This window comes from Ciconia boyciana, chromosome 1, assembly GCF_034638445.1.
Source record: "Ciconia boyciana chromosome 1, ASM3463844v1, whole genome shotgun sequence".
NCBI lineage: Eukaryota > Metazoa > Chordata > Aves > Ciconiiformes > Ciconiidae > Ciconia > Ciconia boyciana.
Window position 1 is genome coordinate 53,286,898 of NC_132934.1, and position 22,710 is coordinate 53,309,607.

Consider the following 22,710-nt stretch of genomic DNA (forward strand, 5'->3'; position numbering starts at 1 on the left):
CTCTGCATTATGGAACAGTATGTAATTGTATGATTTTATGCTATTTTCTCAAAGTCGTCCTTCACAGCACAGATGGATCCTCAACTGTGCAGCATGTTGTCATATACTCAGCACTGTGTTATCATTAGTTATCGTGTAGTCAGTATTTTATTCTCACCTCGTTTTGTGGCCTCAAACCCCTTCCCTAAACTCTATTCAAATCCTGCTCTGAAGATAGGATGACTAATATTGCCATTTTCATGATGCTCTTAAGTGCTTTACAAATGTCAATCAATTTATTTTCACCACACCCTGTGACTTCTGGCATTTTATAATCACCAGTTTAGTGTGGGGGACCTGAGACACACAGAGAAAGGTTAAGAAATATCAGTCACTTTGGATGCCCAATTACAGTATCTATTGCTTGATTTTCCAAGTGCTTGTATTCAAAACTCCACTTCTATTGATCTAATTTGCAGTGCTGTGTGCTCAGCACTTGTATAAATCAGACTCCAGACTCCAGTCAAATATGCAGAATGTCGGTAACATACAATTAGTGACTGTTTATGAGGCAATTATCTAAATAACTTACCAAGTGCTATCCAAGGGTTTTGTGGCAAAAGCAGGTGTAAATCTGTATTTTCATAGCTACAGCTATTCCTTTAATCGTGAGTCTCTCTCCCATTCTTCCTTCATTCCTCCTCCTCACTCCATACCCACTTTCTCACCTCCTTAACAAATCTGCAGACCAGGCATGGATGCCCATGCAGGTGCTATCATGTCCTCAGTACTGTGCTACTGTTAGTCACCAGGTATTCATATCATGTTTCCACCCTGTTGTGAATGCATGGATACATGCCCTGCAGTGATGCCTGGTCATGTATTTCACTATCGAAATCTGCTGCATCCCCACCTCTCAATCCTGCTGGTCATATAAAGCTAGAACCACACCGGTCAGGGCTGGAAGGGAGCTTAAGAGATCCTGCCCCAGGCTGCCTAGGAGAACCTCATGCCCCACAGATGTTTGTCTAACTATTTCCTAAAAACAGGAATTCTCCCTAGTGAATTAATTCTTGTGTTAAACTATCATTACTATTGTAATGCTGCTTCTCCAAATTTTCAGCCTAAATCGTTGTTCCTTCAGTTTAAATTCCAGCCTCCAGTGCTGACTGGGTGAGGATGGGGTTCCACAAATAACACAGAAACTGGTCCTGTAATTAAAGATTATAATGCACTCAAGGAAGGAAAGCAAGATTGTATAGGTAACCTGAGATCCAGCATTGTCTGACTTTCGACTATATGACTTTGAAATCAAAATAACTTTTCCTTAGTACACAGCTATTGTGGGAATAACATATTTTGTGGATATTTTTAACGTTTGTTGCCTTTCCTCAATATTTAACCATTTCTTCCTTTGAAATATTTTAAAAGCTAATACAGAAAGAGTCGAAAAAGATAAAGTGTTAGCCATGCTTAAGTTGACCTTGGGACCTTAAAAGTAGACTCTTTAAACAACAAACTATCTTTTCTACTGATTTAGAGCAACCTGATCTAGTGGAAGGTACCTCTGCTCATGGCAGGGGGGTTGGAACTAGATGATCGTTAAGGTCCCTTCCAACCCAAACCATTCCATGATTCTACATAAATTGATCTTCTAGTAGCAGCAGTTTATTTAAACCAATTTTCAAGCTAAAAATTATTGCAAACTACAGACTAAATACTATGTCCTCATTTTGTGTGAAATGGCACAGTAGCAGTTGATGGGAAAGAAAACTTTAATCCAAACTCACGTCCTCCTCTTTAGGATTCTCTGTGAAGACTCCAATACCACAAGGTGATGAATGACATTTAGCACTTGCCTGCATCAGTAGCTCTAGCTGTGGAGCAGCAGACTACTTTTTATGATTTTGACTACAGATGGAGGATATCCAGTTTTCTCTTCACTATTAACTGAGAATATACAGCCCTAACCAATGACATGGGCTGTGGAAACTTTCCCACCTGCTGAAGAGGAACTAATTCCCCAGTCCAGAGCACTGAAAGTATTGAGCAAAAATGTGCAACTTTCAAATGATTCCTCTTTTCTGGGAGTGTTTTAACACCTGCCAGGAATCATTTGCATAATACATAAAAAATAAAATACAAGAAAAATATTGACGTGTTTGTGCAATGTGCCTTAGAGCAGGACGTTAGAGACTTGTGAGACCTTTTTCAATACAGCATTAGGAATAGGTTGAATCGGGGCGGGGGGGGGGGGGGATCTAAAATGTCTGTATGTGGCATCTGAGCATAAGCAGGGTGAAAACAGGCTGGTCACAGAAATTGTTAGTGTATGTAAAAATAAGCCCTCATTCTGTCTTTTTTTATTTCTCTTTACACCAGGAAATTTAACTTGGGAGCAGAGACACTCTCTGACATTTGGAAATTTAGTCCCAAATGAGGTTCCAGTCAGAAATGCAGCCCCATGAAAATAATCAGATCCAATCAAATGCAAAAGGTGTGACCTAAAATATCAAAATAAAAAGTGTTGATATAATCTCCCTTGGAGAGAACACAGTAGGAATGGGTCATCAGACTACAACTCGATAAGGGTAACAGACAGCAAGGAAGCAAAGGCATTGGATTAGAGAAACCGAGTGAAGGTGGTGTAATGAGAGGAGATTAAATCTGACCAAGTGTGGAAAAACCCCAGGGACATTGCAACAAGGTTTCTGAAAGAAGGAACACAAATGAAAATTAAAAACATGATGAAACTTTTGATACACAGAAACATCTTAATGGCATTTGTATCTCAACAATTTCAAGAGGCTCTCTTTAAAGAAAGCACAAAGCATATGTCTGAAAAGTGAGTGCAAGCATTTGAAAACATGAAAGGAAAATGGTAACTCTCCTTCCACAATATCGATTGCCTGGACTGGGATTCCTGTGGGCAAATGTAGACGAGCAGCTTGTACACACCTGGTCCTGAGCTAGTTTCTTGAGCAAAGAAGATAAGCTGGTACTTCTAAGATACTACTTATCTCATCCTAAGGTAGACATCTGAAACAGGTCAGATGAATCACCCAGTAAAAATGTCAATTTATCTCTGCTGGCTATACGGGGAGGTGCAACTGAGCAGGTCAGCCTAAGACATCTACACTGTAAACTTCTCAAGTGAGGTAAGTTGAATCCCACTCAAAGCGGCCGTTGTTTTCATGTGAATGTTATGAAACACTTGCTGACTTTTCGAGAAACGCAAACAGATTTTCATGGGGACTCACCCTGAGGGTTATTGACCGAGGTGGTTTCTGAGGAGGATCTTCGTGAAGTCTGTCTCCCAAAGATGCCAGAACGCGCTTCCGGTGGCCAATCAAGCTAATTTTTAAGACCTGAAATAGTAACAAAAATACCTCGTTAAAAAGAACACATTGCAATAATTAAATGAAGATCCATTCAGAGAGAAGCCATTTTCTCTTTAAACCTTTTAACAAGTTAGTCCACTACACAGGCTAAGCAGACAGAGAGCAGTGCGAGGCAAACAATCAGCAGAGGAAATGAGAAGCGAGATCAAGCAGAGGAAAAACCCTGTAAAATGAAGGAAGAAACCAAAGCAGGTATAGATGTGGAAAACTGAAAAAAAAATAGGCTCAAAAATGAGTAAGAAGGAAAGGAAAATGAAACGGGAAGAGAAGGCAGCAGAGCAGGAGCAAAAACAAGGGAAGGGGAGGAGGAGACTGGAGAAGGAAATGTAGAGATGCAGGCAAACAGTAAATTATGAGGATTCAAGGGATTCGTGGGAATGGGCGGGATGAGGAAGAGACTGAGGAACAGCCAGTGAATGCTTAGAGAGGGCAAGATGGGAGAAAAGGAACCACACAATGAATAAATCTATCACTTTTAAATCTATTCACCATGCCTTCCACAGGTAATCTCCAAACAACATGTACAGTTTGCATTATCGTGTAGAATCGTTCTTGCGTAAGAAACACAGGATGGACAAACTTTGTCCTGGAGGTCTATTACTTTTATCAGATGCAATGAAAAAAATCTCTGTTGCACACAAACCTGACCATCAGTGGATAGGTTCAAATACCTTGTGCTTGTCCAAACTCCAAGAACGCTGCCAAAAAGGTGTTCCAAATTTACTGCAACTACTCCCCACTTGTATGTCTCTGTGTCCCTGCCACGCACAAAACCACCACTGCTCTCAGGAAAACAGAGAGGGCAGAAGCAACAAGTTGGGAACTTAAGCATCAGTGGGAAAAAAACATATTTTGCTATTCTTTAATGGCTAAAATGGCTTCCAAGTGTAAAGCAGCCCTAATTGTAGAAGCAAGCCTCTGCTCTGCACACAGCAGTGTCCTCACATAACTCTTCCAGACTGCGTATATGGTTTCATACACCAGACTTGCCTCCATTCCCTCTCAGAAGACAGTACTTCCCACTATATTTAGGACCACCGTGTGTCAACACCCTTCAGTCGAGAGGAATTTCTCACTCAACCTAGAAAAAGTAATAGTCCCCAAAAAAACACTGAAAATGCTACCTCTTAAGTGAACAACTACCTCAGTTTAAGCAGTACCACTAAGAGCTACCACTCATGAGAACAAACAAAACTCAAACCCCAGCAACTCCCCTACGACATCTCTTAGCTCCAGTATCTCAGGATATGGTACAGCAACACGACATCATTATTCTGTTGGGTGAACTCCTGCCTATCCATGGGCACGTGAATTCATCCACGCTTCCTCTGCTGGACAACTCTGTGCTATCTGATATTGTTGAACATCAAGAACATCTTGTTTGCCCGCATCTACAAAATGATGGGCTATGACGTGAAACAGATGGAGGCCTTCCTTTGAGCGGCAGCTTACAGGGTTGTTGCAGACCCTGCTGCTCAACAGCAGACCCAAGCTGCAGAGTCCCACAAGCCTGCTGTGTGCTCTCCTATTAGCCTAAATCCGGAGAAGCACGATTGAAGCTGAGATAGCGCAGCACACACAAAAATGCCGGAGGCATGCAGGAGACTTGGTTATGTATTCAATTTACATTGAATGTTAAACAGAAGGGTGCACAGTTTATCTCCATATTTAACTATATGAAACATGTGAATGAACTACAGCTGCTTTAAGCATTACTCAGGTAATGCACTTCAGTGAACTTGCTTCTTTCATAATGCTTCCCCATCATCAAGAGCATTTACCCAGAGATTTTTGAGTCAAGCTACAGTTCTTGGGTTGTTTCAAGGTCCTCAGCGTTCTGACTGCCTTATTAGCTATATCAAACCACACAAAGCAATTCTCTTTGACTTCATAGAGCTGTTGAACAACAGGAGAGAAAAGGACACGAGTCTTGAGGGACTTCGCACATAAGAGATCAGCAGACGGGTCTAAATGGTTATATTATTTCAACAACTGCACTCAATTTGAAAGCGATACAGACCTTTGAACACCATAAGCACTGCTAAGCTTATTCCACATTTTGTTTTTCCATTAAAATGGTGGTCACCCCAAATCTGAAGTGGTAGGGATTTAAAGATGCAACCTACAGGAACATACGGTCCTCAGCCAACAGGCAGATGTAGCCCAGTCTCGCGTGGAGCACATATTCTGTTAACTGAAGACAGCTGTATTCTTCTGGAAATGGACTCCCTCGTAATTTTCTTACTCGGAAAACCTGTTACTCAACTAACAAATATAAAATACTGTTTTCTGAAACACTTCTATATTCGAGTTATGAGAGTTTAACAAACACCCTGAAATTCTGAAAACTTGTTCTGTGATGGATTATCCTTGACAGTATTTATCAAAAATGTCAAATATCACAAATATAGGTCATGGTGTGCAATGGTAAAGTTGCCTAAAGCAGTATCTTAGAAATGTCTTAATGTTGTGTATCAAATAACCTTTGAAAGTCTTGCACTTATTTAGCCCACAAGTTAGTTGCCCGTGAATATTTTCTATATACCAGGTAAGAGTGAACATAGTAGCACTGAACTATAGGGACAGTCAGTACAATGCACCTAAGTGCTACACAGTGAAGCATTTTGTCAAATGGATTGTAGCCTACTTCACATATGGCAAGGAAACGAACTTTGCAGTGTGGCTGCAGGAATCAGCTACAACATGTCACGAAGCCGTTAAGAGTAGCTTAAGGCCCTCCACAACCTGCTCTTTTGTTACTGGGACAAAAAAAAGCATGTGCATGACATGCCTCTTTCCACGCCGACAGTAGGATACCCGAGACAAAAATAATGCAACTCCTTCTCATATATTTTCTTATATTTGATGTTGTAATACAATTGAAGGAGAACAGGGAAAGTCATTTGTCCAAAGAAATGATACATGCACACAAATTTAATCCTATTTTTACCTCCATATTCTCCAATGATTAACATACAAAATGAAATTCCACTAGGAAACATAATAAATCCACAAATGTAACCAATGAAACATTTTGCACTTAGATTTTTGACTTAGTTGACAGATGTTTTAAAAAACAAACGCATGTAGCCCAATAACTCCCTGATGACTGCATATGTGCAGATGCTGGAATTAACAAGTTATTCCATCTAAAACCGAGCATTATTTCTACAACATTTTTCTGCTTGATCTTTTCTTCTGACTGAATAATATGACCCACCATTGTATTTTTATAATTATTCTACATTTTTTTAAATGGGTATTATAAAGATTACTGAAATTCAAGACATCAATTCCCTTTCTTTTGGAATAATTTGAAAAGTTACTGTATGGGGTAAAATCAGTACCATAATAGTGCAAGCGGTCTGGGCTAAACATGGAGTGGCAATCAGACACTAGGAACTAGCTACAAATTAGAAAACCAGAGAGTGTTCAGAATCGTACTAGTAATTCTCTAGCGGTGGCATCAGACACTTCAGAATTTAAGAAGAAAAAATGGTAAATAAAAGCCAACAAGGTGTGATCTTCCTATTTCTGCAAGTAAACAGCCCAAAACGCTAGCTAAATTCAATTTTATTAACCATTTTACTGCTGGTCATATTGGAATAAACTCTAGGCTATCTGGAATTGCAGGTGAAGAATACATTGATTATTACCACTTTCCTGCCACAACGCCACCTCACAGTGCTAATCCTAAAACACAACAGTGCCCAGAATACCCAGGAGGCGAGTCCAGACCAACCAGTACAGCTCACCTGATCATCACGACTGGTTTAACTGAAAATTTGAGAATGGGTTAAATACACTTGCTATATAAATTCCCAGCATGGACAACCGTTCAAAATTTTACAAATCCTATCCATAGAACTGCTGTCAGTGATCAAGTTACAACAACAAAAAAAAGCCAAAAAACCGCTACCCCACATACTGACCATGATTACCTGGTGTAATAATTGGAATATTTTGAAAGATAAATATGCCTGAGTCACTGAACTTTCATAAAAACACTACACTGCAGAGCTGATAACTGACCCCACGCCCCAGTACTCCAGCTGCACTAAAGCCTGCTGTAGGATGCTGCAGATGCAGGAGTCCCATTTACCAAGTGGGCTCGTTAATCCTGTCCTCCACACAGGCGAGACCCTGTGGGATCGGCCCTAGACCCGAAGTAACTGGAAAAAGACCCAAAGCTGTGGAAAAAGGCATGCTCTGCATCAGACCCATCCCCTTCTCCTCTCTTGTGTTCAGGACCACAAAACTTACAGGCAGAAGAAAGCAAGAGCTGTGCCACACACCTGCAATAGTGAATGCTCGGTGGCTTACCGATACCAGAAACAGCCAAATCCAGTCCAAACTGTATTAAACTTTTGTTGCATTTTTTCCACATAGGGATACTTTATGATCTTTCTTGTCTTGACTGCAACTGCTCAGTCCTTCCAATTCTAAATTATCACAAACCCTTGCCATTTTTAACAGTGCAGGGCTTTTCCTGGAGAGCCCTGACCGCCCAGCAAAGCCCAGGCATGTGAAAATGGAGAGGCTCCAAAGCAGATCAGAGACTTGCTGCAACTCTGCCAGATGCAAGGCTTCTCTGGTTTCTAGAACTGCAGTGGAAGCAATTGTTTATTATGCCTACAAAGAGACTTGTAAGAGACTTACGAGTTCATATCATAATGATATGAAATATGCGCCATTATCCCCCTGAATTAATTACCCAACTGGAAACAGATGTCAGTTGTCTTGGCGACAGCATTTCACAAAGACAGATGGCTGCCTAGTAAGTCCCGTTTCTATATGTTATCATGAGGAACTGATGTTTGTTTGATTCCCACTCCCCCTCAAATGTATAATTTACTTGCAGATCTCCAGTTTAATGGTACTGAGAAGTCAGAGGCCAAAAGTCTTCTCCAAGTAAAGGTAATTTTTGAATCCCGGGTTGTTACACTCCTCCGAGCTGCACTGCTGCAGATTAGCTTGCTGCCAGAGCAGTGGTGTTACGACTGGGTTGCTATCCCAGGTCAGATTCAGGCAGGTAAGGATTTAATATTTTTTGCAGAAGTTCTCAGGACAGCCTTTGGTACTACCGAGGCTGCTGGAATTTTTGCCCCAACTTCACCAGACAAGCCATTTTTGTCATTAAACTGTTTTCCAAATTCTCACTAGTTTAAGAATTGGCTGTCTGAAAATATCAGGTGCTAGTACTTTTGGCTTCACTAAAGATAAAAAAAAAAAAAAAAAAAATTAATTTTGTGCTTGTAATCGATAACCCTTAATCCAACGAAACAAGACCTGGCCAATACCGAGACCTGGCCACTTCACCTCCTGAAGATGTGTCTCAGGCTACATGCTGAATCGCTCTTTAAAAACATTTTTTTTTAAATTAAAAAGAAGTTAAATCCATGGCCTTTAGAAAAAAAAAATGCAATTTAATGATTCTGCAAGCCTCAGATGTAATGACAAATATTACATATGTGAATTTTATTACATGAGGCCCAAAACCCCATAAATCAGAAATCCTAAAAGTCTATTACACAAACACAAAGATTATTACAATAATGATTACCTATTCTAAGAGACAAGGCTGAAAAATATTATATGTGAAAAATAGCAAGCACTAAGGAGGTCTGTACATAAAGTGAAAACGTTCCCTCTGTTTTCACAAGCAGGAAGTGGAAAAAATATTGGACAGTTTGAAAGGTGGAATAAAGTCCCAAATTGAGTGCTAGAGGATAGACTCCTTAGACTCTTCCCTCTGCTAGTGACTTGCATTTCCACCTGTGTGTTGAGCTAATGACAGGTCCAGTCACTGGTTCAGATCAGATTTGGAAAATGTGTGGTCACAGGGACCAGGAGTATTCCCGGCCAACCTCCTCGAGGTCTTCAATGTTAATCACACAGCACTACAAGAGAGCAATTGCAATACCAATATGTTATCCCACAATATTTTGCAGGATTACTTACATAGCAGATAAATTATAATTAAAGTTACTCGTACTACAACACATTTCATAATGAGCTAATCATTTATTTATCTATTTTTAATGTGCAATTATCAGCAAAGCACATTAATCTGTACACAAGCGTGAAATATAGCTAGTGTAACAAGAAATACAAGATAAAATACAAATCTCCATAGAAAATTTTAATAGCTCTAGAATTGATCCTTTTTCTGATCTTGATTCCATTTCATCACAGACTTAATTCCCAGAAAAAGGAAATAAAACACATTCAAGCCCCTTTAAAGAATGGGCCATTTGTCTACTAAATAAATAGCTTTTTTTTTTTTTTTTTTTTTTTTTTTTACACACTCAAGCTTTCTAATAACATACAGTAACGAATGTTTTCATAACACCAGCAGAAGCAAACAGCCATTTGCTGCTTGGAGTAAAAATGCAGATTACTATGGCTCACAGTTATAACTAACGCAGTCATTAAAAGATAAGCACTGTAATATGAGAATAATATCAGTTAATTATACAGATATTAATAAATTAGAATTCAAAATTGATTGTTTATTTCTATATCTTGCAATTATATAGTCTGATAAAAATGGCAGTAAAAATAATGAAAAAACCTACGATGGTGTTAAATATCTCCTTCTAATAGTACAATTGAATGGAGGTCCTTCTATGCATTTTGGTTTTTTAATCATCATCATCTTGTAGATACACAACGACTACAGAAAGAATGTCTTCAACACACAGAAAGAAAAGCCAAATATTGGACAGGAGAACCTGGACCATGGATCAGAACAAATGTTACGAGATGTTATTTAGCACACATTCAGTTTCCTAGTATATTTGCAGGTTACCGGCTGTATGCATGAAGATCCAGTTATTATTGTATTAAAGCATTTTCAGTTTAATAAAATTATTTTTCTGTATTGTAAAACATTCACATTAAAAGCATGGGCTCCACCCTTGAATAGCTAGTTCAAGCCAAATCGATGCACACAGGCTGCCTATGGCTTGCATTCAGGCTGCGTTATGGAGCGGTTTGCACAGAACACCACACACAGCAATTCAGAATACACTTATCCCCTTAAGTATTAAATATCCCAGAGTTACAAACTTGATCATGTATTATTGTCCTACTGCTAGCATTAATATTTATCCACTTTTTTAAGGGAAGAACTGTAAAAGAATCATAAAGATAAAAATGCAAAAAATGTGAAAGGCCTTTGATACAAAAGCCTTCGCTGGCAACACCAATACTCTACTAGTATGAACTGATAGTGTGATGCTAAGGACACAACCCATCCCAATACACTGCCAAAGTACAGGTGAATTGTCCTATAAGTCTCATGAAAACTGTGTGGAAATGCTTCCTTAAAAGAAAGAAGATCTGCAGAAGAGAATACCAAGGTTCGGTCTGACTGGAGGGGCACTGCGCTGCAGAGCTGGAGCAGCTGCGGCAGAGCAACCTCCCAGGGATCTCACTCCAGGCATCCCATCCGCCTTAAAAACGGACCTGGGAGGTGGGCAGGGAGCAGTTCTCTCTACAGCCAGCTCCTCATCTGCTTCCCTACTTGACCCCAGAAGAGCTAACACTGGCACAAGTAAATGGGCAGGACAGTACGACCAAGGATGGGGGAAAGAGGAAGGGGTGGAAATCTTATTTTCAGCAGCTGCTTGTGCTTACAGTGGCGCAAGCCAAACATGAGATGCATCCACCACAGTGAAACTGCAGCTTCTTTCAGACCAGACCACCCAAAAGAGGAGGGCAGCTAGCATAAAAAAATAAATCTGTAAGGATCCCTAAAGCCAACGTTTTAACAGAAACCACAGTCCATGAGCTTATGCTTTTTAGTATTCAGCAGTTGCTAAATTTAGTTTTCTAGTTTGTCTGCCAAGTGTCTGCCATTTTCTCCATGAGGACTGGAACAAGCCTCTCAGCGACAGGGCAGCCATTTCATGAAAAAAATTTTTCTTCTCATAACTGTTTCTGTCTCACCAGTGAGAATCAGTGTGGATTCACCCTACTGCAGAGCGGCTCGGCCATACTGCTTTCTTTGACAGCATTTGGCACACTGGATGAAGTAAAACAAGTTTTGTGATGTGGTAGTATAGGCACCATCAACTCTGTTCTGGGTACCACGTGTTATGCTGTTCACGGATGTCACCTCTATCAAGATCTTAATTTCATTACTTTGCAGGAAATATGCACCTACATATACGACGTGATGTAAAGAGGGTCCTCAATTATGGCTCTACCTGCTCTGCAGCAGCAGCCAGGTGACCAATTCCATCACTTTTCTTTCAGCAAGGACGCTATCCAAAAGAATAAACTTTGAATGACCGATAACCTCAGTATAGGTTATGGCATGACATACAACCTTAGCGTTAAAATAATAAATAAAAAAATCCTCCATTAACTTATTTCCCCAGTTGTCTTATTCTACCCTGGTTTGCAATTTTTACTCATTAAACAATTATTTAATTAAACTCATTAAAACAGTCACTGCAGGTTCTGGAAGAAAATCATGGCTTGAAATAAATTGTACTAGCCCCTCTCCCCAGGTTTCACATTCCCCTCCACCTTCATCAATCCCATCCTTCAACACCAAATGGAAGAAGCTACTACATATGTAAAAGCTACCAATTCATCTCAACTGCAGCTGTAGTAATCTACTGTTTTCTTTCAGGTAGTCTAACTGATTAGCATAATTAAAATAAATTAAGAGCAATTTTGTCTAACTTAAGTTTAGTCTGGATTGTGATATCGCTTGTCAGATTCTGAACCCCAAATCTTCTCCATTTTCTAACTACATGATATGGCTTTATAAAAGGCTATTAGTTCTCCTTTACATCCTTGCTTCGTTTATATCCTTTATTGCTATCACAACTGTAGCACCGCTACTACTATCTTAAAAAAGGCAATGGCCACCATGGCAGAGCAGAATCATACATCTTAGGCAGAGCTGGCATCATGCTGTACTTTGACTCTTAATCTGTGAGGAGGAAGCACCGTGGGTGGGAGAGAACAGGCTCTATGAGCACAGCAGGACGGCTGGATTAACTCTGCCAGGGGCAGCAAGGGGACAGCAAAAGCATTTCTCAAAATATCTTTTTCTTTCATGCCTTGAGGTAAGAGCAGGAAGGAACACCATCAAAAAGTGGGGTTACAAAAGGATACAAATAAAGTGGCAAAAATATTCATCCGTCAATAGCTCAAGTAAGTTCTTCCCTTGTGGCTCCGAGCAACATGACAAATTCCAACATAAAAGATTATTGTCTGCATGATTTGAGATAAATTGAAACCACAAGGCCATTCAGATCATACACATCTTCTTATGCAGATTCCTTCATTAAACATTCAACATTACTCTGGCTTAAGGAAGAAACATTTTTGTACATAACCAAATTAGAACAAAGCAAGTGGGCAAGCTGTACTGAAGAGCTCTCCAAATAGGAGGCTGATTTTGTACTACAGTTTAAAAAAAAGGATAAACTGAACTTCATATTAACAGTGAAAAACAGCAAAGCTTTGGTCATCTCGAACTTGTTGTCCTTAAAGTTATTTTATAAATTAAAAAGAATATAGATGTGTGTATCTTTTTGAATTCCACAGTTTGGGCAGATACATTATTAATGAAGTGTTCTGGCAAAACCCACCAGTGAATGGGTTATAATGGGAAAGGCTTTCTTGCTATAAATTCTATTTGAGTTTTCTCAGTGAGAAGGGCTGCACAGGACTCCTCGCACAGGGTAGTGTAGCATGTTTTCTTCACCTCTGCTCTTTCTCTCTTTTTTCTTCATCCTTATCAAAAGTTCCTAAAAAAGGAAAGTTCTCTTCAAAGGGAGTGTCAAAAAGAGGATAAACCTAATCTCCACAGTTTAGGCTTTGCTTTTCTTGTTCTTTACCTTAGGCCCATGCAACCTATGCAATAAAGTCAAAAGAAGGAAAGACAGTGACAAGGAGTTCATTCTCCACCTTTCCCATTAGTAGTAGTAACACCAGCAGCCCTGACGTTGCAGAGAGTGTTACAGGAGCAGATTTCTGGACCTGCGTGATACCAAATGACTTAGCAGACCTGTGCATGCAGCTAACTGCAGGACAGCAGCCCCATGTTGCAAGAAGTCAGAGGCCCTGAATTGCATCTGTAATGATTCCCAAACCACTCTTAATGTTGTCAAGAATCTCCCCAATGTCTAGTCATGCCTTTTTATAATTCTAAATATTGTAATTTAGCAAATACCCTTAATCCAATGATTAACCATTCTGATTCTTGAATTATGTTTTCATTAATATTTAACCTAAATTGTCTCTTCTCTAGCTCTTGTTCTGTCCTCACTGATTTATGAAAATAATTCATTGTTATCTCCTTTATAACACCCACTTACATGTTGGCAGAAAGTTATGTTTGCCCTCAGTCATGTTCCCCCTAGAAGGAACACGCTCATTACACCCAGTATCTGGTTACCGGTTTTCCAGTTGAGACACAACTGTGATTTCTAATGTACAACATGAGCAGAAAAAAGCCAATAACCCCTCTTCCCCTCATCTAAAAAGCAATATAAACACATAAAATATTTACTTGAAAAAAAAAAAATAAAACAGAAAAAAGAACAGTTTTCCTTTCTTTAGCAAGTCATTTATCATAACATACACTCCATTTTTCAAAACTCTTCTACCAAGAATAACTCTCGTTCCTAAATTTGTTTGAACTGGACATAAAGAACCCAATGTATAAGCACACTATCCCAGCTGAAACATAAAGGGAACCACACCAGGGGACAGAAATCTACAAGTTTTTATGCACACTCCTCTTGTTAGTATGCACAACATTCATATATCACTGTCCTTTCTTTGTGTTATGCTGTTGACTGATGTTCAATCAAATATCCAGTAGATCTACTCCTCCCGCCCAGATTATTCCCCCAGTACTGCTGTTCAGTAATATACTCAGAGCTTGTTATATTCTCTCATGTGATCTGTACTTCCAAAATAAATCACTTTCACATTTCTTCAATTAAATCTTATATAACTGATTCAGCCCATTTATGCATTACGAAGATCATACTCTATTTTAATCCTATTTTACAAATGTTACTACGTTAAATAATCACTCTTCATATCAGAAATAATGCCATGAAAATCCACATTTGTTTGGGACGACAAGTTTGCCAACCTTAATTTTGCTAGAGCTTGAAATGTTAAAGCAGAAAAGAGATTAGTTTATATGTATATTTATATCTATTAATTTATAATATTAGGTATAATAGCCAGTGGTATTATTGTGAAGCCAAGTAAGTTTCTACATCATCTTGTCACAAATATGCACTATAGTACAGATCACATTAACTCAGTATAACATAAGAAATCCTGTCATGAACATTTTACACCAAATCACCACATGAACTATGATTAATAATGAATCAGAAGAGTAGATTTATATGAATAACACGCAAAGAGAAAAAAACCCTCTTATTATGGACAATTAGATGATATTGTAACTTACATATTTGCTATGTTCTAATATGTAGCCACTTGGGATATCTTCACATGACTGACTTAGACTTAAAATTTATTTCTGAGTTGTACTCAAGAATTAACTAACATTTTGGGTTTTTCAAATGAATAAGAAAGCCTAAATTTAGTCACTGTTAATTAAGTATAGTTTTAGACACTCTACTATTCAAGTACACATCTCATTTATGTGGGGTTTTAAAATTCTTCCTGTATTTGTGATCCAGATCTGGATCCAGAAAAGTGTAAGGGTTCTTCTCATTTGAAGAACCCTGACATTTAAACTTACTTCTTTCTGCTGTAATATGAACCTTTGAATCATAAAGTATTTTCCATTCATGATTTCTATTCATATTTTCTTATCAAACAGATTTCTCACAGATACTCAACAGCATAAGTAAACCAAATTTCTACACAGAATTGAAAGTAAACGACTGTGTTACTGTAGTAGTAGGAACGAAAAATACTTATGGAAAAGGTTAAAATATGCTTTTGAAATGTTATGTTTCTGTATCACATACAACAGGCTTACTCAGCTGCAGGCAATTTCTTAATTTTCAGGAACTCATTCTGTATTTCACCCTGATTTGGTCCAAGATAGGTACAGCTGATCTTTTCTGAATTAATACCTATCACAAGGAATTTACCAAGTGCTGATGTTCCCACCGAGCCCGCAGGACTCGGGTGCCCTCCCTGGCCGTGAGCCCAGAGGACAGAACCAGCATGAGAGCGGTACAACCAGGTTTTCCCATGGAAGCGCAGCACGGATGGACTGGGAAGAATTTTCCAGATTCTTCACGCTTGAAGATTTAGAACAATACATAAAGTTAACAAAACTTTTTAAAAGAAAACACTAGAGGTACTGGCACTTCAGAGCTGCCCAGGAGATAAAAATTCATATTTCAGTTTGGAAACCAGGGAGCAGAGCACAGTGCACCCACTAGCACCCTGAAATTTTGAAATGTGTCCCCAGAAAACAACTCTCTGCTGGCAGAGCCCTCCGGGGATTGACACAGAAGTGCCAGTTCAAAACCTGCATGCTGGGAGGCTGCTGGATGGAGGAGTTTGAAGCACGGCGGGATGCTTTAACACGCGTACTTCCCCGCCACCACCCCAGCATGCCCTTCCTGCTCGGAGCTGCTTCGCAGCCGTCCCAAAGCCTGACTGCTGCAAACCAGCGCTGCTTGGGGTCACGCTGAATGCATCGCTCCGTGCTTCATCGCCGGGACACACAGGCAGCAACAAACACCTTCAGAGAGAGCTACGACTACGTAATATTACAATCTATATCTGTGTTACAGACCAATGTGAACTAAGACCTCGCACAGGCTGGGGATTCCTCTGCATCTGTGGTCAGGGAGCAAAGAGGAAGGCAAATAAATTTTTTTAAACACCGTGTGCAAATCATGAACCAAAAAATGGCGAGAGACAGCATGAGCTACAACTAAGTCCTAACTGTAAAAGGAATTATATCTGTTGAGAACTTAAAATGCAAATGTTAAGTTTTATTAATCCACTTCTTAACTGCTCATACAACCAACGCAAGCTCCTGAAATAATAAGGTAAAATGGGAATTTGGAAACTATGAGAGATAAAATGAGTGCCAGAAATTTTAAGAGGATGAATAACACAGGAGAAGAATAGGAAGACCAGAAAATGGGTCATTATAGTAATCAGATGAGAAATAGCTAATGGAAAGATTTACATTTTACAATAAAATTAAAAGGTAACTATTTGAAGGATACCAGTAGGTGACATCTACAAGGCATTTGTGATAAACCAGAGTACATTATTTTATTTGTCTGTTCTGGCTGTTCAGATAACTTTCCTATTTTCTTCTTTGCAAATTCAACTTCCTTCTCTCTCATCTGTCAACCTTCTCCCTCTCTCTCCACATCTTATTTTCAGCTCAAAAGACCCCAAATTCCTTTTCCCCTTGCAGCTTTGCTCCAGGTCCCCTTTATTTCTTTACCACCCCCCACCCAGCTCAGTAATTTAATCAGCAGTTGCAACCATATTCCCACCTCATCCAGCTGACCACTACGGAGATGACAGGGAGAAACGACAACAAAAGAACGAGCAAAAACTGCTGACCAATGAATAATGTAAAAAGCCTGGGGAAAAATGGAAAGGAAGCTGTTAGATTAATAATAAAATCAGATTTGATTTAATGGCATCTGCTCTCCTCCATAAGCAATGAAATAACCATGTAATAAACATTTTTAATGTATGTTTAATGTCTATTATATATGTCATTTATGGGATAACCACCCAAGCTTGCAGAAAAAGACCGCCTCATTCTTCAGCAATCTCTGTCCTTATTTTGCACCTCTAGGATACCGTTGAAATGAAGAGAACAAACACCCACATAGGTTTCTATTCTTTCGTAGTCTGTACAGTGAGTCTTCTGTAGAAGTGGTGCTGCTAGGAGCACTGCAACCAGCTCCCCTCATCAGCTGTGACCTAGGACGACTTAGTATACTATCAGGCATAGTATGATTGTTTAATTCTTTATTGAGATAAAACATATAGAGAAAGCAGTGGTTTACCAACAGGAAGCATCTTGCAGAACAGTTATTCAATAATGTTTTAAAGAAAGAAGTGATTTTGTGAACATGGGCTTATGCTATGGATTTTTTTTTAAACTGTACATCTAATGTTTAGCTATTTAAAATCTTGTGAAGTCTCTTCACTAGGATACATTTTATTACTAAACCAAAAATGATTACAGTGACATGATGCAAGAAATACTTAGAAAATATCAAAATTCACTTCTGTATGTTACCATTGTATTATTTTGCTAATAAATTTTGTAAGCCCCCAGGAACTGGCATATACGTTAAAACCATCTAGGGTCAGCTTTAGCAATGTACAAGCTTCAGTGGTTCAGAATTTTGTATTTTTAAGACAACATGGCATGTGTTTGTATCAGCAAGTTTCATCTGTCATTATCCATCTCCCTCCTACACCTTTCTAGCATAAAAACCCCTTCTGCTTGCTGACAGAATACTAATTTGGCTTCATTTAAATGCTAAAGCAGCATAGTCCAGCTATCTCATCTAAAATATGTGTAAAGCTGTGAAACAATTGACAAGCACAATGAAGAGTGTCTACCGTAAGATCTGCATGGAATTATTTTTCAATAGAAACTAAAAAGCCAAAAGCCTACACTACCTAATTTTTTTTCCCATGTGTATCTCTTAAAATCAAGGAAGGGAAAAGGGTAGTATTTACCTAGCAGCTCACCACTTCATATCACCAGTTAAGATTAAAGGCCAGGTGATGTATACCCAGAATATATATATATATAGGCTTCTATTTGTGTAAGAGCAGTCACTCATTCTTGTAACTACAACCACATTTTTATTCTGTGTGTGTAATAAGAAAATGTGCATTAACAAAGCCTGCATCAAATATGAATGGAGGGCAAGTGGAATTTCCATATATGAATAGTACAAACCCCCCAAATATAGAGCACTCTATGGACAACACCTGGGCTGGTATCCCTCAGCAGTACCTTCCAGTGACCTGCATTGGCAGATCTCCCAAGCTACCCTCCTCATAAAGGCACAGTTTTATGGCATAAAAGGGAGAGTACAATGAAACTTGAACGGGCAAGATTCGTTGAGTTGATTCCAAATACTTGGTGTGCAAGTGTGTATGTGGCATTTAAATACACACACCTTTATACAAAAATGCATGATGTGTGTTATCATCTTCACGCACACACACGTGAATAGAAAGCAGGAAAGAAAAATGTGCAAGGGACCCCTTATACCACTGCAGAAGAGCTAGCCACAACACGCCTGAGAAACAGTGACCACCAAGGCCTGGATTTGATTAGCATCAAACTGCTCCATGTCAGAGCAAACTGGGAGCTAAGCCTCATATTTCTGGGGTGCGTAACTGAAGAATTACTCATTCAGATGTGCTCACAGAGGCTCACACAGTCTATTTCAAGTTCAAAACCAAGGCAGCTTAGCTTCCCCCCCAGCAAAAATGCAGACACAAGCTAGTGTGCTAAAATGTTCCTCGTAATGGCGGAGAAGGCAAATGAATGATAGCAAAACCTGTTAAACTTTACAACTGAGATTCAGAAGAGAAGAAATCAACCATCTTTTCTCTTTAAACTCTCTAATTCCTGAAAGGTTAAAAAACCGCAGAGATTTATCAAGCAGAAGAATCACTAGTAAAAATAAATTGTTTCAGAGGGTAAGCATAACTTTTGTTGTGTAGATTGCAAGAAGACAATAACTGTCATTGGACACCTCTATATTTCTAGATATAAACATCTAATTTACAGCTCAGTATTTTAAAGAAACAAAAACATGCAAGACCTGATCATAGTTCTAAACCTGCTTTGCGCAACAAGACTTAATGCAGGACTGAGTTAAGGAGCTGACCCATATACTGAAAAATAGGATCTAAAATTAAATGGGAAAATGTACATCATTATTTTAACGTAGCTCAAAGTTGCACAGCTAAATCTGTGTGCAGCAAACTGAAAAGTTATCTATACACTGCAGATTATTATGCACTCAGTGAACACACAACATTTAAATCATTTTTGCTATGTTAGTAGTATTGAATTTTTCATGCATTTTGAAGTTGGATAACTGGTTAGGAAAATAATTCAATAGGTCAGACATTTCATTAACTTAAATATTAACAACAAAATCCTCCAAGCAGAATAAAAATGCCGCCTCCCCCCGCTTTTTTTTCCCCTTGCCTGTGTACCTATGTACTTGTCCAGGGCAGCAGAACCCACTGACAATCCTCAGTTTGCCAGAAGTACCAGGGTGCTAAACATCTGGGGCTGCACAACCTATATTCCCTGTTTAAATTGTTCCTGTTTAGCTCTTAGCTAACGCTTTGCCTTTCATCTAGATTTACACATAAGTTCTTGGTCCAAGGTGCCTTGTTCCTAAAGGAACCTTTGCTTTGCTTTAATTTCTGAATGTACACTGAATATCAGCTTAACACTGTTCAATAACTTAGGCAAGCATACATGCATTAGAACTTTGGTAGTATCTAGAGTATTTTCGACAAGTTTATAAATTACCTGCCTGCAATGATGTAATGCTAGTGAAAGAGTCTATTTCAAATACCACTTATTGTTAACAAGGATGAGATCTTGGTCTTCTTGATGTCAACAGCAAAATACCATTGACTGCAATGAAGCCAGTGTCTCACTTGGACATGCTGTATTCCAATAAAATAGGGATTACACTGCATTGCAGAACTGAAAAGGATGGGTACAGTTAAAATGAAATGCTAGAATGAAAGCTGACTGTGTAAAAATAGTATGTTCTTATTCAGCAGACCTACCCTACAAATACATTCAATCTCATAGCTGCTTATATTCATGGTTAGGAAAAAACCCTAGGATTACTTTTTACTTCCATTTCAGAGATGGCACAGTTATGGTGAGAGCAAGCAGACCCTGTTTATATTGTCTCTCACTCCTGTGATTTCATCATGAGTCTCACCAAAGTCTATCTTCCTCCCAAAACCACAAACTTTTGAATCTCAGCTTTTGTTAGGAAGAAAAACGCACAAGTCCCATGACTGCATAGAAAGCTTTGAAATATCATATTTGGAGGGGTGGGGGGGGCAACCCCCCCTCCCCATCTTAATTTTCCTATGATATTTGAAGCCCTGAGGTTGAATAGCTTTTAATCATCCATATAATCGCTAAAGGACAACTGAATTTCCAAATCCTACACACAGGAACAGTCTATACAGGCTGGAGCAGCCCTACTGAAAATACTGCCTGCGGAATCCTTATTACCATGTAAAAGCGAGAAAGACAGCCTTTCAGACACCAAATTAGACTTGCAGGCAACATGCATGCTGTAGTTAGGAGAAACCTTTTATTTCCAAACTTGACAATTTTACCTTGTGGTCCCTGAGACAAAACAAACATGGCATTTTGTTACCTTTCAATAAATCTTCAGCTTTTCACAATGCTGGGTTATGAAAGGTTCTAACTTTCACTTAGGTGAAAGGAATTTATAATCTCTCAGGAATGCAAAGAAAAGCTTGGACACAACCCAAGTGTAATCAAACTACTAAAATCAAAGACCACATGCAAAGACGAATGAGAAAAGTTGTATGGCAATATTTCTCCCTGGCTGTGCTCCATAAAGGACTCTGTTGAGACCCAGGTGTAAAGGACACTGTTGTTAGTGCTAATCCTCTCCTCCCAACCCACTGATACAGTGTGTAAAACTGAGGCAGATCTGAGACAAGCTGGGGACAACCTGCAGTTTTGACATGTCTTTCCTTCCTCTTGACCCTACAGGAACCTCTCCCAGGCTGTTGGTGTCGGCGGTAAGCAAGAGCCACAGATCAGCTCATCCCAGTGACAACGTTAGCGATACACTAGCATAAGATGCAGATGACAGCAACTTTTACTAATAGCTGCTCTTGATCCTATATTGTCAACTCTCAATCTTTCCAGCCTGCTTTGTTAACACCCGTGTTTTACTACAGCAGAAGCCTACAAAGAGCTAAAGCAGCCCAGGTCTTGAGAAGAACAATGCCGACGGTGGAATGAAGGGAACCGGATGCATCCAGTTTGGTAAGATTTGTCCTTGCATCTCAGGCATCCAGGATTCTATCACTCTATGGCAAAGTACGAGAGAAGACATAACCTAGCAAGATGAAATGAAAAAAGCCTGTAAACTGAACGTCAAATGAGCCTGGAACTGGAGAGAGTAGGGAGAAAAGTACATGTGCTCAGACATGGCCTCCTGCTTCACTAGATAAATAAGAACAGGGTTGAGCAATGTGATTTAAGAAGAAAATTACATGACACAGTATGTTTTATTTCACAGCATGATAAAAAATGATTAAAGAAATGTGAAGAAGAGTAAAAGACTTGCTCTTTTAGCTTTACTTTCAAATACAGCAATATAACACAGAACCATTCTGATATGCTGCTGTATGCATCACTTCTATGCCTATTATCCAGCTTCTTAGAAAAATGAAATCCAAACCTACACATTTTATCTTAGAGCAGCAGCACAAGTTTTGTAGAGTGAGAGCTTATGAATGGTAAAACAGGAATTTAGCGCAATGAAAACACAGTCCAAGCTCAGGGGTCTATTCTCTCCTCATTGCTTTTATATACTTGCAGTATTCAGGAAAATTACGTAGAAGCATTAAGAGTAGAATAGACTCCTGTGAAATGAGCTCACAAATGAAATTAAGAGAGGAAGAGAGCAGTGAATAACTGAATCCCCTGAGCCAGAAGAGTGCCACGCTGGAGTGTCACAGGAGGATATACAACATGTGCTACTGTGCACCCACTTTTCAGTGGACCTGTGTAATTTATGAACCTGACAGCAATGCCATACGTACCCACAGGCTCTTCCTAACCTCCCTCCCACCCATCAGCATGCTTCCACAGAGAAATGCCAAGGAGACTGACACAATGAAAATGCAGCAGTTTGGCTGCCTTTCAACTTTCTATATACCCTGGAGACAGAAGGATTACTTATTATTAGCAATTATGAAATTTAATCCACTATAGTACATTGCATATGATCAAGCTTTATTGTACTCTAGTGAGTCTTACCATAGTATAAACATCAGATTATAAACCTATTTTTTAATGCATTGATTTTCATTTTATATAGCGTCAACTTTCCCTGTTGCAATGTGGTCACTTCATTCCGTGCTGCTGATAGAGCGTGGCTCTTGAGTCACTCGACAATGTAAGTGTATGCTTCTGTTGGTGCAGAGGAGAAAAAAAAAAATATTAACTTGATTTCTCTTTCTTATTTTCTTTTTTAACAAATGAAACCTGAAGCACATGTGGATTAACTGATAAACTTAAGGCTGCAGATAAAACTTG

The 22,710-nt window shown here is 39.1% G+C and overlaps 1 protein-coding gene across 7 annotated transcripts in view; it reads right to left on the reverse strand.

Moving 5' to 3' along the window:
• The window catches only part of ANKS1B (ankyrin repeat and sterile alpha motif domain containing 1B), a 448,570-nt gene that overhangs the window by 50,068 nt on the left and 375,792 nt on the right, over positions 1-22,710 (reverse strand). For all 7 annotated transcript variants that reach the window (XM_072866003.1, XM_072865996.1, XM_072866022.1 and 4 more), the window contains one exon: positions 3,240-3,347. In XM_072866003.1, the coding sequence (XP_072722104.1) occupies positions 3,240-3,347 (108 nt within the window). The remainder of the gene's footprint in view (positions 1-3,239; positions 3,348-22,710) is intronic.